A 17,775-nucleotide genomic window follows, 5' to 3' on the forward strand; every position below is an offset into this window, starting at 1 on the left:
TATGAATTTCCGAAAGAAATATTAAATCATTCCAATATTTCCTCCCATGAGCTTCCCAAGGAAACGATCGGAGGACATATCCGGAGCTTCCCAACTTTGGGGGACCTCCACCCCCTACCCCAAGACCCCCCAGGTCCAGGGTGCATCCACGAGTGAGAAGTTCCTCGTAGGAACCCTTCGATAAATGCAAGCTCGACATTGTACTCTGAGAGTCCTTTGTTCTGGCCAAATTGCTCGGAATTTTTCATCAGCTGTAAAGAGCTTTCGGAATCGCGCCCGAGTTCGCGGGGGGTGGCAAGGGGGGGGCAGCAGCGATTTCGGATCAAAAGACTCGGTCAACTCCTCGGTCTATTCACCGAATGCCATTTACTCGAGAGACTCCCTCTGTTATCAGCGAATGGGTCTCTCGCGAGATAATCCGCGTCTTGGGGGTGGACGGGGGGAACCCACCCCCCACGCCGAGCAATTATCCCATTTTCCACGGATTTTCCCCTCAGATTCTCTCTGCTCGATTTAACTCCCCCTCTCTCTGAAACCTAAAAGCAAATTTAAACATTTTTCCTTACAATTTTCTTAGACTTTTCAAGGATTTGAAATTCCCTTCTGGAAGAAATCCACTTTTCATGGGATTGGCTGGTTTTTTATCAGGGCCTCCATTATCACGCGTTGAAGTTTCAAATAATTCCGTGCGGCCAATTTGGAGAAAAGTATTATAAATATTCATTTTAAGGCTTTGAATCCTTCAAGCTATCGGGAAAAGTGGAAAGCGATCGATCCGCCACTTTCCAATCGACTCGATCAAGGACTCGCTAATTCGATCCCGAGTATCGCGCTAATCCTTGGAAACTTTCCCGGACCTAGGGTGAAAACTTTCCGCGCATAAATTACGTCCCGACGGTCCTGCCAATCCGAGGGATTCAATTACGTAGGTCGCAAAGCTACCTTTAGGAACCCCCAAGAAAAACAGGAACCCCTTCCCCGAGTGAGATTTCATTAAATCGGAGCAACGCTCTCATATATCCTTCGGAGACTTTCCGAAATCCTTCCTGAATTTCCCAAAAAACGACTCGGTGAAAAAGAATTATTCCTGCGCCAGTTAATGATTAACATTAAATAAGCCACATCGTGTTTTCTCGTTTCCCCTGCAAATTCTTGATTATAATTAAAAAAAAAAAATATATAGGAATTAATGAACTCCTTAAGTTCCCTCCACCGTACATGTTCTTTTTTTCCTTCTTTTCCTCTACTTCATCATGCTTATTTATTTTTCTGAAACTTTATCGCCCCGCGGGTCCATTCGCAGGAACCGCGAAGAGGTATGTCAAAGCCTTAAGGACATTTTTCACGAAGGGGGGCGATGAGGAGGGGAAACAAGGACAAGCTCGATTCCCTCTGGCTTGCAGGAATCGAGTGGCGCGCATTAATTGGCTATAAATTTCTCCCCCGCATTAATTCGACTATCTCGACCAGAGAGACGAAGTCGAGGGAGGGATGCTGCGAGATAGGTGGTCCAGAGAGGACATTTCGGGATGCAGGGAAGAGGGGGAAGTCGCTAACGATCCTCTAACACGAGGACTGGATTCCCTTCAGGACCCCCTGCAGCCCAGCATCCCTCTTCCCGAAGGACCCTCGAGCCTCTGCTTATCCTTCGGATTCGAGATAAATAATCTCCGATTTTTTACCTCAAGTCAGATTTCAATATTTCGGTATATTTATTTTTTACTTATTTTACCAGTTGAACAATCCTGGCATCCAAGATGGCGGCCGAGGGGTTAATAACGAACGCCCATACGTGACATTACCATGATCGATGATTAATTTCAATACAACCCGGTAGTTCCATAAAGTGCAATGTCAGATTATAATTCTTCTTAGATGTCTATGTTAATTAGTCATGCACTTATTTAATATCTCGGTATATTTATTTTTTACTTATTTTACCAGTTGAACGATCCTGGCATCCAAGATGGCGGCCGAGGGGTTAATAACGAACGTCCATACGTGACATTATCATGGCCAATAATTAATTTCAATACAACCCGGTAGTTCCATAAAGTGCAATGTCAGATTATAATTCTTTTTAGAGATCTATGTTAATTAGTAATGCACTTATTTATTTTCGAACGCGGCATTGAAGACTCGTGGCATCTAAAATGTCCAATTATCGGGAGAAATTTTTTAGGGGAATTATTTTCTGCCTTTCAGGCCGAACCCACGACTCGAGTTATACTCTGTACCGCCTGGGGGAGAGATTGTCACCCGGGGCGAGGCAATACGTGGAGACCGGAAGAGCGGACGGACTGGACGTGGGGGGTGACTCCCCCAGCACTCTACACTCCTTCACGGGTCCCCCAATCCCCCAGGGTGAGGGCACCAGTGTTGCTAGAGCCTTTCTAGACGGAAACCACAGTCTTGTCAGCATCTTCGCCAGGATCAACCCCAGCCCCGACTGGTTCGTCGGGGTCGACTCTTTTCAACTCTGCGTAGAAGGCAACTGGGTCGACACCGTCACCGTCGAGGTAAACTCAACTCAGAATAATTTCAGAATTATTCCAATCATATTTCCAAATTTTAATTATTACCAAACATGGCTCTCCCTCCTGGGAGATAAAGATTTGTCGACACGAAATGGCGTTAAGTACACGGTTAGTACAATGTACTTGGCGCGGAGCTCTACCGAATTTTTTTTTTTAATCATATACTGTAGATCATGCATCGAGATCGCCAATGTACTCCACTGGAGTACGTCAATTTTGACTTTAGACATTTTCATTCGAAAATTGAGGAAGACTTATTAATGTCATTTGGATTTTTTTTTCTCAGTCGAGTTGATAAGCTTCATCTTTTGTAGCTGGACCCCCTTGACGGAGGCACTGATAACGGCTTCACCTTTACTGCTGCCAATTGGCCGACGCAGCCCCAAGGAATCGCCTATAGAATCTCCTCCAGATATCCTGCCCATCCCGCGGGAAGCTTTTACTACCCTAATCTGCTGCACCTGCCGACAATCGCAACCCTGACCTTCACAAAGGTAATGAGAACTGATAAGCGGAAAATCTATGAAATTTTGGGACTTTGAATATCCGAAATTTCGGAATACGGGAAAAATCGGGAAAATTGCGACGAAATCGGGATGGAAATTATTCGGTTAATTTTTATCGCGCTTATCACTGAGGAAAGGGGCGATGAAGGTGCTTTCCAGTTTCTGCTCCGAGGATCTCCGTCTCGATTTCCCGTCAATATTTATTCACGGGATCTCCAGAGAGGCGACGCGACGCCTCCGAGGCGGATAACGTCTGCCTTAGGGCCTGAATGTTTCTTATTTGGCGTCCCGACGCTCGAGAAGGGAGACTGCGCCGGGATAGCCCGCGCCCGTGAGTGCGAGAGAGACCGAGCGAGGCGCCGACCCGTGAGTGCGAGCGAGACACAGATACCTAACGAGATTCGAGGAGCCGGCAGCCCGTGTTAACCGGCTAATTATCTCTTCCACTCCCGTTCATTCGCTCGAACGATCCTAACCCCGATCCACTTCTGCTTCCACACTTCCTCGATCTGTCCCAGATCCAGGACAGAAGTTTCGATATCTCTCCCTGGGGAGAACCTGGACTCTCTGGGAAATGGGGATGCCACTCCCGAGGAGGTGATCGAAAATGTACGGAGTGAAACATGGGAAACTAGGAAAATTCGGGATACTCAAATTTCAGATGACATACGTACATAAGATAAGGCTTATGGTATGTCTAAAATTAGAGAAGTCGAAATTTCATTCAAAGAAATATTTTGTCGCGGAAAAAATAATTATTCAAGTGAACTGAAATAAATAGTCATCATCCCGAAGAAATGTTGAGCCCAATTTATTGGAATTCATTTTGGGGAAATAATTGCTCTTTGAATAAACAAGATATTTCTTTGCCTTATGGATCCCTTATCACCGAGAGAGATACACCTGCAACTGCAACCTCAGCTTCCGGGAAATTACTTGGGCTCGCTATTAGTGATAATGTGATATCACGCGCGAGTACGTGAGGTTGTATATCCAGGAAGATATGCCGGATTGTATAGGGTCTCTAGGGTCTGGTTAGGCGGGGGTCTAGGGATTAGGGACCAGGAACCAGGATCCAGGATCCAGGATCCAAGGACCAGGGATGAATTACCGTGATAGGACGAGGAGAATCTCCTTGATAAAGCTGGGATCGACCAGGACGCGAGATAGGGAAGATCAGGGAATTCATAGGAACCAGGAACTAGGGAACCTAGGTACCAGGTACGAGCCTAGGGACTAAAAAGTACAAACCAGGATCCAGGATCCAGGGATGAATTACCGTGATAGGACGAGGAGAGTCTCCTCGATAAGGCAGGGATCGACCAGGACGCGAGATAGGGAAGATCAGGGAATTCATAGGAACCAGGAACTAGGGAACCTAGGTACCAGGTACGAGCCTAGGGACTAAAAAGTACAAACCAGGATCCAGGATCCAGGGATGAATTACCGTGATAGGACGAGGAGAGTCTCCTTGATAAGGCAGGGATCGACCAGGACGCGAGATAGGGAAGATTAGGGAATTCATAGGAACCAGGAACTAGGGAACCTAGGTACCAGGTACGAGCCTAGGGACTAAAAAGTACAAACCAGGATCCAGGATCCAGGGATGAATTACCGTGATAGGACGAGGAGAGTCTCCTTGATAAGGCAGGGATCGACCAGGACGCGAGATAGGGAAGATCAGGGAATTCATAGGAACCAGGAACTAGGGAACCTAGGTACCAGGTACGAGCCTAGGGACTAAAAAGTACAAACCAGGATCCAGGATCCAGGGATGAATTACCGTGATAGGACGAGGAGAGTCTCCTTGATAAAGCTGGGATCGACCAGGACGCGAGATAGGGAAGATTAGGGAATGCATAGGAACCAGGAACTAGAAACCAGGAACTAGGGAACCTAGGGACCAAAAAGTAGAAACCAGGATCCAGGAACCAGGGATGAATTACCGTGATAGGACGAGGAGAGTCTCCTCGATAAGGCAGGGATCGACCAGGACGCGAGATAGGGAAGATTAGGGAGCGCGTAAATCGAGGCGACCCCTTATCGACGTCAACGCGAGCTGATAAGGGACCGCAAGACGAATGTCCAGGCAGGGAACCCCTTGGTTCCGGTATGTCGAGATCGACCCCGTTATCAACGTTATCGGCGTTATTGGTGATATCGATTCGAGGGTTTCGGGACCTCGACTCGCGGGAGTGGTCGAAATTGTATTTAACCGGGAAATTAATTACTAATTGCTCGCTCGGGGGTGGCTTCCGAGCGGACCTGGTACGTCAGTTTCCCGGGAAATTGGGGGGATTTAATTATTGGTTCATATTTATTCCCGCTCCATCGATCGCTGATAATGACGCCAAGAATTCCCCGGAATTCCACTACGTCACTGAGCAAACTCTTTAAATGCTTTTCGAGTAATTTGCCGAAGGGGATATTTTTCGGGAGGGTGGAGAGACAAAGTCGATTTGTTGATACGCCCATTTGTCGCTCCGGAAAATCCCGGAAAATCGGAATCCGTATTTGGGGAGTGGCCTCTTTCGAGCCGATTTAATCGCGCGCCGTTGCCAATCAAGTCGTTATTTTCGGATACGAGAGACCCCCCTCCCTCCCCATACGTTGTCGAAGATTTAATCGATCGCTTTTTGAGAGCACCGCCTGGTCCACAAACGCGTCCGACGAGTGACGGATTAACTACTGCGAGTGGTGGCGGTTGACCGGTGGTTAACCAACCAGTCCGCTGTTAACCGAGGAATTTTTTTTCTCGTTTTCTAATTTATTTCCTACGACATACATTGATCGATGGCCCTAAAGAACATTTCGAGATGTACTAAAAACTAATAAAATTGATTTTAAACACTATTACGATATCTGAATTGACCGACGAGTGACGGATTAACTACTGCGGTTAACCAGTGGTTAGCCAACCAGTCCGCTGTTAACCGAGAATTTTTTTTCTCGTTTTCTAATTTATTTCCTACGATGTACATTGATTGATGGTCTCAAAGAACATTTCGAGTTGTACTAAGATTGAAAACTAATGTACTAACGTACTAAGTACTGAGACTAAAACTGCGCAGCAAGTATAAGTCAAACAGGGACGTCAAACAAAATTTCTATCCCATTATTTTTTTTTTTCCTCTAAAATCCCATTCCCTTCTTTTAATCCCACCATCCAGGCCTAGGAAAAAGCTAGATCGAATAATTTCTAAGCACTACCAACACTTCCATCCCGTCCAAGAAGTGACTGCAAGTCTAAGTCAAACAGGGACGTCAAACAAAGTTTCTATCCCATTATTTATTTTTTTTCTCTAAAATCCCATTCCCTTCTTTTAATCCCACCATCCAGGCCTAGGAAAAAGCTAGATCGAATAATTTTCCCACCGCCGCCAACTTTTCCATCCCGCCCGACAAGTGACGGATGAGCCACTACTAGTAGTATCAGTCTCGCGTTGGTCAGCCCGAGGTCCACGAAATCATTTTCTTCCCTCCTAAATCTTTCACTCGTTAATCTTTCCCGGGGGATAATAAATCACGATCGATCGGTAAATTCACGGAGCCCAGGAGAGCGCAGTGGATAAAATAAATGCGGCGGAAAAACCGGCGTCATGTTTTCCCCGGGGTGAGTTTTTCGAGTTAAGGGTGCACCTCGTCAAGTCCCATAAAAAGTGGAACCAGAGCATCCCCAAAGGAGGAGCTCCAAGACGATTCCTCAAGGGATGAAAATCGGGCCTTAGCCCTTAAAAATTGGATCCAACCCTCTTAGCCGCATTTACCCCCATCGGAGAACAGCACGCGACCTTTCGGCCCGAGTCATCCCCATTTGTCGCCTGCCCCCGTGGGGGGTGGAGGAAAAAACGAAGTCGTCGAGAACATCATCCCCTGGAAAATCCCAACTCGTGGGCAGCCCTCGGGATTTACGAGCGTCCCTTGGACCGAGGGGTGTTTCCGGCGACACCCCCTGCAGACGTCCTCCACCCCCCCCTCACCATGGATAATATATTCCAGGAGTGGTTTAGTGGACGGCGGTCGAAGCCACCTCGCTTTCACCCCCTGTCCTGCCAACCCCCGAGACCGCGAGTGAAACCACAAGGTGATATAGGGTGGGTTTTGTAACCCTCTTCCTCCTCGTGTTTCCATCCCTTTACTCTAGCCCTGATATCGATGTCTCCCCTTTTCCCCCCAGAAACTACCCCCTAACCATCCCTCTCGACCGCCACTGTCGAAACTCCTCCCGGAAAAAATTCCTCCCTCGGATGGATTTTTTCCAAACACCCCTTCTTCGTTGCGAAATTAATTTCAGGTTATTGTAATTTAAAGGGGTGCAGCACGAAATACGGGAGTAGATACTTTTTTAAGATAGTCAAAGTGCAGTAAAGATGCAGACTTTATTTTCCTTCGTTACTTATTGGATATTTTTCCAGACTTTTTTTTTTCTCTCGTAAATCGACGCACCATGGGGGGTCCCACCCCCGTGCAGGGGGTGAGTCACTCGCCAAGTACACACACTGCACGCGGAAGACCCGCGGTGCAGTCGGGGTGCGGTTTTTCTGTCAGCATGCCAAAAACTGTCACCGGGGGTTGGGGGATGGAATTTATGCGATTATATTTCGAATTTCCCCAGCTAAATGCAGAGTGGATACCGATCGCCTCCACCCCCACTAGGGGTGCATATGCGGTGCATATACTGCACAATGCGTTTCCAGAGATGCAACGTATAGGTTCGTGTTGTACGTGTATAGATTAGGTTTCAGCAACATTGCGCGCTAATGAACGAGAGTGTCGTTTACACGTGGGGAGGGAATTCCGGGAGGGGGCATTTTGACACCCTGGGAGTCCCGAGGGACTCGTGCGTTTCCTCTCTGCTGGCAATTAATTTTTATCCATTAAATTAGTCGTAGATTTGGATGGGGAAAAAAAAAAACAAAAAAAAATACAAAATGTATGAAATAAATATTCGACATGAATTTTCGCGGACGGGGGAGGGGGGTGGAATTGTCGGCGCGGTGCATCGAATGCAGCTGAATGCAGTTTCCGGGAGCGATTCGAGTATAAAGGGCTTCTTCGAATGGGGAACGAAATTGGGACGAGGTATTTTTGGGAGAAATCGTCGCGATTTTTATTTAACGCCGGACCCCGAGAAAAGGAGAAATCCCCGATGCCGATGCACCGAGTGCAATTTAACGCCGAATGCTTTCTAAGAGTACTCCGAATGAAAGGAGTTCCGTAATGGGCGATGTGGATGGGGTGAAATGTTCTTCGAAAAATCGGGGCGGCTTTACACCGATGATAGGAAGCGATTAATCAATTAAAGGACCTCGATGCACCAGGAAATGCAGCGATGTAACAAGCGTAATGCATCGCTGCAAAGAAACGTCATATTAAAAATGATGGCAGAAATCTCTGGGATAATTAATTTTCCAGAAAATTAAGGCAGCTTTTTATCGAATGCAGGAAACGACTGATAAGCTCAAGAGCCTCGATGCACCGGTAAATGCATCGGTATGACCGGCGTAATGCATCGATGCAAATAAACGTCACATCGTAAAAAATCATGGCAGAAACCTCTTGGGTAATTAATTTTCCAGAAAATTAAGGCAGCTTTTTATCGAATGCAGGAAACGACTGATAAGCTCAAGAGCCTCGATGCACCGGTAAATGCATCGATGCAAATAAATGTAACATCGTAAAAAAATCATGGCAGAAACCTCTTGGGTAATTAATTTTCCAGAAAATGAAGGCAGCTTTTTATCGAATGCAGGAAAGGACTGATAAGCTCAAGAGCCTCGATGCACCGGTAAATGCATCGGTATGACCTGCGTAATGCACCAGCGAGTTAAGCACCGGAGTTCGATGGCGGGCGAACCGCAGAGTTGACGCGGCCGTCCCGCGTCCGCCCGACCGCACTCTTCCGCGTTAATGAAACGCGTCCTGCGGTTTTCCGCGCGCGGCCTCGATGAACGATCCCTCGGGAAACGCATCCAATTCCTGTGGGACCGCAAAGCGTGTCCACCCCGAATCGAAGTTACACCCTCTCGACGTTCATTTCTCTCGTTTTTCTTTTGCAGATGAGGGAGTACACCCTGACCGAAACCTACCACGAGGACGACGTGGTGGAGGTGGAGTTCGTCAGCAAAGAGAACGTCCTCGGGAACAGCCCAACTCCTCGTGGAACGGACCCTAATCGAGACCTTAACGAGGCCATTGCCGAGGAGAGGAGGGAAATGGACTTTCAGAAATTCAGGTGACCTTAATTTGCATAAACATCGAGGCCTTAAGTGATAAAAATGGGTCGTTCTATATACACATATATAAAACGTAAAAATGTATATCAAACTTTTCTACAAACTGGGTGCATTTGACACTTCACCAGGTGATTATGGATGTCCTAATGAAGGTCTCGAGACTCGCGGAATTTCATCTCTCGATTAAAAAATGTTACATTTATCCCGAACAAGAACCAAAAAGAAATTTTTTTTTTTGCGGAAATTGAAATTTCCTCAGTTTCAAGACCTTCGTTAGAATTTCCATAACCACCTGTTAAAGTTGCAAATTATTCGGTGCACTCATTTCGGAAACAACTTTCACGAACGATTGACACTTTCGTATCACCTTAAAGAGTAGAAAAAAAATCCTCACTTCGGAAGAAATTTCGGAATTTTATCCGAATATCTGAAAATACGTATATTATACATCGAGGTATATCGTACCCCACAATTCGCTTAATTTAATTTCTTCCCTTTTTTTTTTTCACATTTTAAGGATTTGTAACAATTTACTTTGTCTCTCCTTGTTCTCCCAGCCCTTTAGATTATCTCCGGTAATGGACCCGTCACTCCGTGCACCCCTTTTCCTGCAGGCATGCCAATTAAATCCCGAAATTGGCCTACTCGAGTGGAATTCCGCGGTTATGTCTAATCGAGGGAGGGGGGGTGCGGCTTTTTCGACATTTCGACATTTCCCCGAATTTCCACCGAATTGCCGGCTAATCCGCGGGAACCTCCTTTCGCGGGCCACTCGGCCATGTATCCCCGTTTCTGGAGCAGGGCTCCCGTTTCTCCCGATTTTTATTTACTCGGCTTCCCCGGGGCTTCCGGGAGGAAATGGTCCCGACTCGATCCCGAGGCGGCTTCCGGAAACCGGGAAAAATCCGCGAAAAATTATTTCTCCCACCGAATGTCGCCCTGTTTCCACCGTCAGGATTTACGACGTCACCACGCTTTGATATCGGGGTTACGATAATCATCTTTATATTTTTGAAATCATTTATATTTTTTTAATCTGTAATTACAGTTATAAAAATTCTTGCGCTTTATGCACTTCTCGTTAGGAACATGATTTTTCAGTCATGAATCTTTACACTTACTCTGTCATTACAAACTGTCAGATTTAAACCGCTCCTGTGCACATGCCCTCCATTTTCATTACGAATCCCATTACAAATTATCCATTAACAATCGATCACCAGCCGTCAATTGATTTCCAAAATGAAATACCGCCTGTAAAATCATTTCACCCTTCATTAAGTACCTCCTAAAAATTGATCAAATCCCCCCCGATCGGCGGAAAATTTCCCGGGTAATTGGCAAGGCTCCCCTCGCTGATAAGATTTCCCGTGGTATCAATATTATCGCCCCGGGCGATCCCCTCGGAGTAATATCGGGTGCTCTCGAAATAAACTCCGGCTTGAAGGCAGTCGCCCTGTCATCCGACATTATTGACTGTCAAGCTTGGGGCTGAGCCTTTTTTATCGCCCTTACTTTTATTTCCGATCGTCGATCGACCTCGATAAAGGGGTGCCCCACCCCCCCTCATGGGGGGTCGACATGAAATTCCCTCCTAACCATTTTCACCCCTTTTCTCGCCCTTGTTCATTGACGTTAAATGTCTTGCCCCCTCTTAAGGTGTTACGAAAGTGTCATGTATATATATATATATACATGAAAACTTTTAAAAAATATGATAAGGGGAGAATATTAGCTTGCAGGGTGTGTTTGATATCCCGAATATCTAACCGGGGGTGAGGGGAATTTATTAGGGAGAAATTCCAACTTCAGTATTGGAAAAGTGACGGAAACCTTTCCCAGGGTCGACTTTATCGAAGTTGCGTGGAAATCTCGAGGGTGCACTTTTCACCTTGACCCAGTGGGGTGGGGGGGGAAGTCGAGGGAGGTTTTTGCAATTGTAGTTTGCGACTCTAGTGGAGCAAGAAACATTGAAGTATCCTCGGGATTAATTGCACGCCCTAGGGGAAAATTATCAGAGAACGCGGAAAAAAAAATTCACCCTTAAATGCAGGTTCGATTCATAAATCTGCACTTTGCACCTGCAATCTGGGGAATTTATGATACGATAACGTGACATTATGTTTTTTGTACGCATTTATGATACCATGAGTGACGTTAGATTTTTTTTTTACACATTTCTGATTCGATGATATTGGACCAAAATGGCCGCTCAAGGGGTGAAATTAAATGTGGGGCTCGTTGGAATTAATTTCTTCAGGTACTGGACTGCAGGAAGTGGACCGCCCGTGACGAATCCCCCTGATAACAAGGGCGCCATGACCGGAAGTGAAGGCTCCATGGCGAAACATGGGAGGTTCCTCTCGACACCTCCTTCGCATCCTTTTACGAGGGTGCCGCAATACACGAGCGATACCAAGTCCCGAGGGACGCCCTTCGAGAACAGGGGCAGTTGGTATCTGCGGAGAAACACGAACCCCAATCCTGCAGAAGCCTACAGGGTCCAGATCCTGCAGGACTTCCAGAGGAAGGCGAACGGAACCAACATGGCGGACGGCGAACGGCTGCACAGGCTGAGGACGAAACACCATAGGCTACTGCCGAACGGAAAACGCCTGAGAATTAGTGAGTTAAATCGTTTTTCTTATTTTTAAAAATATTTCAGACGATAAACAGAATATTTTGGTCAAATACATAGGCTACCGCCGAACGGAAAACGCCTGAGAATTAGTGAGTTAAATCGTTTTTCTTACTTTAAATAATATTTCAGACAATAAACATTATATTTCGGTCGAATGCATAGGCTACTGCCGAACGGAGAACACCTGAGAATCAGTGAGTTAAATCGTTTTTCGTATTTAAAAAAATGTCTCGGACGACAAACAAAATATTTTTCTCAAACATGCCAAATTGTTTTAATATTCGGTACAATCTGCCGCGAGTTAAGTGGTTTTCTTCGTTTTAACAAGTGTAGGTTATTTTTACAAGAAAAAGGAAAAGCCGATAGTGGGAAAGGAGAAGAGGATGATTTTGCAAAAGGAAGTAAGGGACCCCCGATGCACCCCTAAGAAAGGCTTCGGTAGAGGACTCCCGATTAACCCTTACAAAGGGTCTTTTAGGGTCGATCAGGGACTTCCCTTTTTTTCCATTTTTTTTTTCGTTGTCACAAAAGTTATCGCAAAAGATGGCTCCTTCGATAGGCGCGTTTCCCGGGTGGCCGGTCAAAGGGTCCTCCCCTTTTCGGGGAGACCCCCCCTCGTCCTTCCTCCCTCTCTTCACTTTTTGTTTCCTCTTTTCGATTCTTCCCCGCTTCCACCGGCGCGATTTCCCTTTGGCCATTTTCGGGGAAGATGACGAGGCCGATCGAGCAACCCTTCCCCAAGGAACTCACCAGGGTGGAAAGAACCCTCTATTCACGGCATTTTACGTCCAAAAGTCAAAATAGGACACGCAGATAACAAAATTCGGTTCATTTAACCGAATCGTTTGATCGACTGCATTTGACTAGTTTAACCCTTTGGCTACTATGAGCGCCTAAAGGCGCCCGACGTTTGGTCCAATATTGCCTGCACGGTCATACGAATTTCGCCCATATGTCGACCACGTGTTCAAGGGGTTAAGAAAATCGACGAATAAAATATTTTTCTTGAACCGACAAAAATTCTCTTGATTAAAGCAAATATTTTCTTCTTGAAGAAAGGACTCCGTTTACTCCTTGCTTATTCCTAGAATAAGAAAATCACGGGATGGCCCCTTCCGTCCTCTCCAGGGAGGAACTTCCGGACGTCCTCGCGAATCTCCAATTCAGAGATTCCCGCGAATTGCTCGGCGAAGTTAATACGCATCTGCAATGCAAATTAACTCTCGCATTAACTTTTGTGAAATATCCAAGCACGGGAGTAATATGGTTACTCGAGTGAAATTCGCGGGGGCGGGGGGTGATTGCATAATGGTGTCTTAAGGGCGGCACTTTGCTCGCTCCTTTACCTCCTGAAGATTCTTCCTCTTTCTTTTTTTTTTTTCATAGTTTTTTTTCTCCCTCTTAAGAAGTTCATTTTCACCTCAGATCCGTCTACGATAATGGCGGAGTATTCTTCAAGAGAATGCAAAATAGAAATTCTGTAGACGGAATTGGACTTTTGTATATTTTTTTTAATTCTTTAATTCTTCAATAATCTCATTCGCAGGACGTTGAAAAACGATCGTGTTCGAATTATGCGAATAATATGAATGACATAAGTTTCATAAAGAAGCAAAATTTCACAGACGAAGTTTCATAAAAAAATGAAATTTCCTGAAGGGCACAAAGTTTCATAAAAAATTAAATTTCACAAACGACACAAGGTTTCATAAACAATTGACCCCCAGATGCCAACTTCACGCCACCTTAAAATGCGATAAGATATAAAAAATAAGAAGTTTCCCTCTTCATTTTTTTTTTCCCTGTAAAAATGGATATTGAATTAATTAATTTTCGGGATTAAAAAATCTGTTGATTTTCCAGGACCTCATCGGGATTGCAAGGTAGGCGAATGGGGTCCTTGGAGTGCCTGCAGTCGCACTTGCGGGGTAGGAGAAACCCAAAGGACGAGAAAAGTCACCGTGAAGCCTCGTCGAGGTGGATCCACCTGTCCACCCCTGAAGGAGACAAAATGGTGCGGCAGCGTGAGCCCCTGCAACCTGGAGAACGAGAAGCCGAACGAGGACGTCCATCAATGGTAGCTCCTGGAAAAGATCCTGGTTAAGGACATCAGAAGCTCGAATTCGATCCCAAGGAGACGCCGAGGATCCCCCGAGTCCGAAATGGCCGAACTCTGCGATCTTCCGAAAACGGCTCGTCCTTGAAAAGGCTCCAGGGTTGCTCCCGAAAATTGTACAGATTATGCAGTTTAGCTCAGAACTCGAAAGCTCCCCCTGGAAGGGATGATTTTCCTGGCGATTGTTTCCTTTTATCCCGTTTTTTTGTTCTAGAAGGAAATTCGAAAGGAACACGGCTCGTCCTTAAAATGCCGCCAGGGTGGCTCCTGAAAATGGCAGACATTTTTTCGGCTCCCAAAAATGGCAGAATTTTTCCCGGCTCCTGAAAATTGTACAGATTATGCAATTTAGCTCAGAACTCGAAAGCTCCCCCTGGAAGGGATGATTTTCCTTAAGGGAGAATCTTTGATTTTATGAGAATTCATTTTTTTTTTTTTCCATTTTTGGGAGAGAACTTCGGAATTTCGAAAAGAGAGTCCCTTCACCTGATTCACCCTGTACATAGCTCGGGTTTGGAGTGTAAGAACGAGGAAGAGTTCTCACTAGCTGGAAGTTAACGCACTAAGTCTAGATTAGCGTATTTTCTGGATAATCTGTAGGATTTTTGGATTTTCGACCGAGTCGAAATAGAATCCCATGTTCGTGGTCGGCGGGCCCAGGGATGTACCAAAGATACCTAACAAATGTGTCTAAAGTGTTACTGATGGAACGTTGCGATGATAAGGGACTTTTTGGAAATAATTTGCATAATTTTTGAGTCGCGGTTGAATTTCTGAGAGGACCTCAAATCGATGATCGATGGGTTCGGAGAAATACCAAAGATACCAAAGAAATGTGTCTAAAGTGTCACCAATGGAACGTTGCGATGATAAGGGACTTTTTGGAAATAATTTGCATAATTTTTAATTCCCGACTGAATGTTTGGGAGGACCTCAAATCGATGAAAAATGCCGATGATATTTTCGGAATGTGTCCAAAACGTTACCAATGGAACATCGCGTTGATAAGGGACTTTCAGCGAAATTCAAAATGGCGGGCGAAGCGCGAAATTCAAAATGCCGAGTGACAGTCTCAAAGCGTGGGGAGAGACTTTCTCGCTTTAAGTGTTGATTTTGACAAGTGTAACTCGTGTCAAAAATTGCCTGTCTGGAAATCGCAATGTAAAGGGTCAAATTATCAAATTTGATTATCCAAACTCCGATTAAAAAAGAAAAATTATGTACATCGCTCAAAGATTTTCGAACAAAATTTTATTTTGCTATTTTTTTGTCTTAATTGATTAATAATTAAACAGAGAGTGACGTGAAAATCGATGAATCATTTTTGATAATTACTGACGGGATTATCCGCGAATTGACGGGCGAGAACGAGCGCCATTTTGGAAACGTCCCTTTTTTTTCTTTTTTTTTTTCATTTCTCGACATGGAAGTACACAATGTACACAATGTACTCTTGTACTTACGACCGATCGTTGCAATAACACGTTTGACAATCCGCTAAAATTGCGAGTAATCCGAAAACGCCCGTTATCAGGACATGCGCGATTATCATAAGGATCGCTCAAAAACGGGACGAACACTCGGCCTTTCTGAAAATCCGAGAAAACCGTAAAAATTGTTAGAAAATTAGGCCCCAACCTTGTAAAAATTCAAACGCTCCTCGTGTAAATCGGTAAACGTATTATCAGGATCTTATCAGCCCTCGAAAAATCGTGCGTTTTAGGAAAAACACTCCTTATCGTCTTCCAGATTTTTGCGAATTTTCGGGACATTTTTCAAAAGGCTGATTTCGCCTGTTCCGAGGATAAATTTATTTGCAGAAAAATTGGGACGCCTAATGTTCATGGATCTCGGATTTTCTCGACGGATGAAAAAAAAAATGAAAAAACAAAAAAATGGAATTCATAAGGACGAAATCGTATTTTCGTCCCAGGAGGATCCGAAATCGACCGCGCATGGCTTTTGAAAAATTTGAGGCGGTTAATAGATTTTTACAAAATATCATCGGGTACGTCTTAGATGAGTGTACTATATCTTAGGGATTAAAGTTTAACGATAATAATTACCGACTAAAGCTTAACTGTAACTCCTTAATCGTAGGGTCGTGTTGATTTCAAATTTGAGAGGCACCGAAAATTTCTCGAAATTCGGGAGGAATTTGGAAAGGCACTCGATGAAAATCGTGTAAAAAGAAAAAAAAGAAGTGGTCACTGTTAATAAACTTTCCGTTTCTCGAATTTCTTTTTTTTTTTTTCTTCCAGGACTCGAGGCGAGGGTTCAATTAATATGAAGTTTCCCATAAAAAAGCGAATGGTGGAAATTAGTCGACCGTAATTTAGGATATACAGTCAATTCAGAACGTACATATTGTATATGATTGGTCGGTTGCCTTACTTCTTAAGCTTAAGGCCTTACTGTGACCCAATAGCTTCCCAGATACTAATTATTCAGCAATTGCACTCTCGAGTTAATTTTCCAAATTTTTTTGTTATAAACTGGCCGTCATTTTTTTCCCCCAAAAATCGAGCCGAGACAACTCAAGAAAATCAACGACCGATTTTTTACCAAATGAAATCCACGAAATAAATTACTAGTAAATTGTTACTCTTGCTTAAAAAAAATTAAATCTCTGAATTATCATTTATCGTGCGATATTAAATCGGACCGAGGAACGATTTATAAATTCCGGAAAATTGTGGAAAAAATCGACAGACCATTCTTCGTTACACTTTTTCGTTTCGCAGAAATTACCAAAGAATTTTTAGACGGTTACTCTTTTTTTATTATTATTATTTAATAATTAGGAAAAATTTATAAATGGTTCTGATTGTTGTCTAAGAGGTTCCAGTCGATCGATGACTGACAGGTGTCAAGTTTCGGATAATAAAAGTGGACGATGACGATTTTGACAGTGACGATCAGGACGATTATGATAATTGTAACGACGACGACGATGATAATTATGTACAAGATAACTGTGCATTTTAGATTTAAGAAATTAGCACGTAGCTCTGTGTAGCGACTCATAACATATAAGTTTATATTACATAATAAAATTTATCGAGAAACCCAGACAACTCGGTGCTTCTCTTTTTCCGCTCTTTCTCTCGTTCCTCCTCCTGAATTGCTTTTGCGGAACTTCCGCGGGCACAATTAAAATTCCGCCTGCTAAAGTGCCGGTTGAATGCGGAAATTCTCAGGAGAATTTTTATTTTTACCCTCTAGGGGAAACACAGTGGCTAAAAATCTGGGTAATTTCATGGCGAGTCTCCCGTTCGTGGTTTTGCGTTTCCATGAAAGGATCGACCAAAGTGTACTTCTCTTTAATGAGAATTTAATTTTTTTTTCTCATAATTACATTGATAAAAAAGAAAAATACAATCACTGGGAACTCATTCAATTAAAAATGAAGAAAAACTAAGTATCCACTTTTTTAACAGCTGTTCATTATTCTCTAATAAAAGTGCCAATTCGCTAATTTGCATAATTTCAAACCAAGGCACTCCAAACTGTGAATTTTCGTTTTCACGAAACGAACGTCTGTCTCGAGAGAAAAAAAGAAACAGAAAATGAATTTTCCACTTCTAAAAATGACTATTCAGAGAATAAATTAATTAAAAATCTGAATCTGGGCCAAGACGGTCCAATCCATAAATTCTCGTTTCCAGGGATTAAAAAAATATGCAAATTGTATAAATGCACATCTCGGAGATTCAATTTTCGATGTAGCCACACAATG

At 44.2% G+C, this 17,775-nt stretch overlaps 1 protein-coding gene across 1 annotated transcript; it reads left to right on the top strand.

Annotated features, from left to right (window-relative positions):
- Positions 1-2,205: 2,205 nt before the first annotated feature.
- On the top strand, positions 2,206-17,103 carry LOC105703776 (the record flags this gene model as incomplete). Its single annotated transcript, XM_023434019.1, has 5 exons — positions 2,206-2,519; positions 2,852-3,031; positions 9,103-9,278; positions 11,540-11,904; positions 13,784-17,103. Coding segments are annotated over 5 exons (1,253 nt in total), but the record flags the coding sequence as incomplete, so codon positions are not given.
- Between the last annotated feature and the right edge of the window lie 672 nt (positions 17,104-17,775).

Source organism: Orussus abietinus, unplaced genomic scaffold (genome assembly GCF_000612105.2).
Source record: "Orussus abietinus isolate OABI.00-Male unplaced genomic scaffold, Oabi_2.0 scaffold26, whole genome shotgun sequence".
In the NCBI taxonomy this organism is placed as follows: Eukaryota; Metazoa; Arthropoda; class Insecta; order Hymenoptera; family Orussidae; genus Orussus; species Orussus abietinus.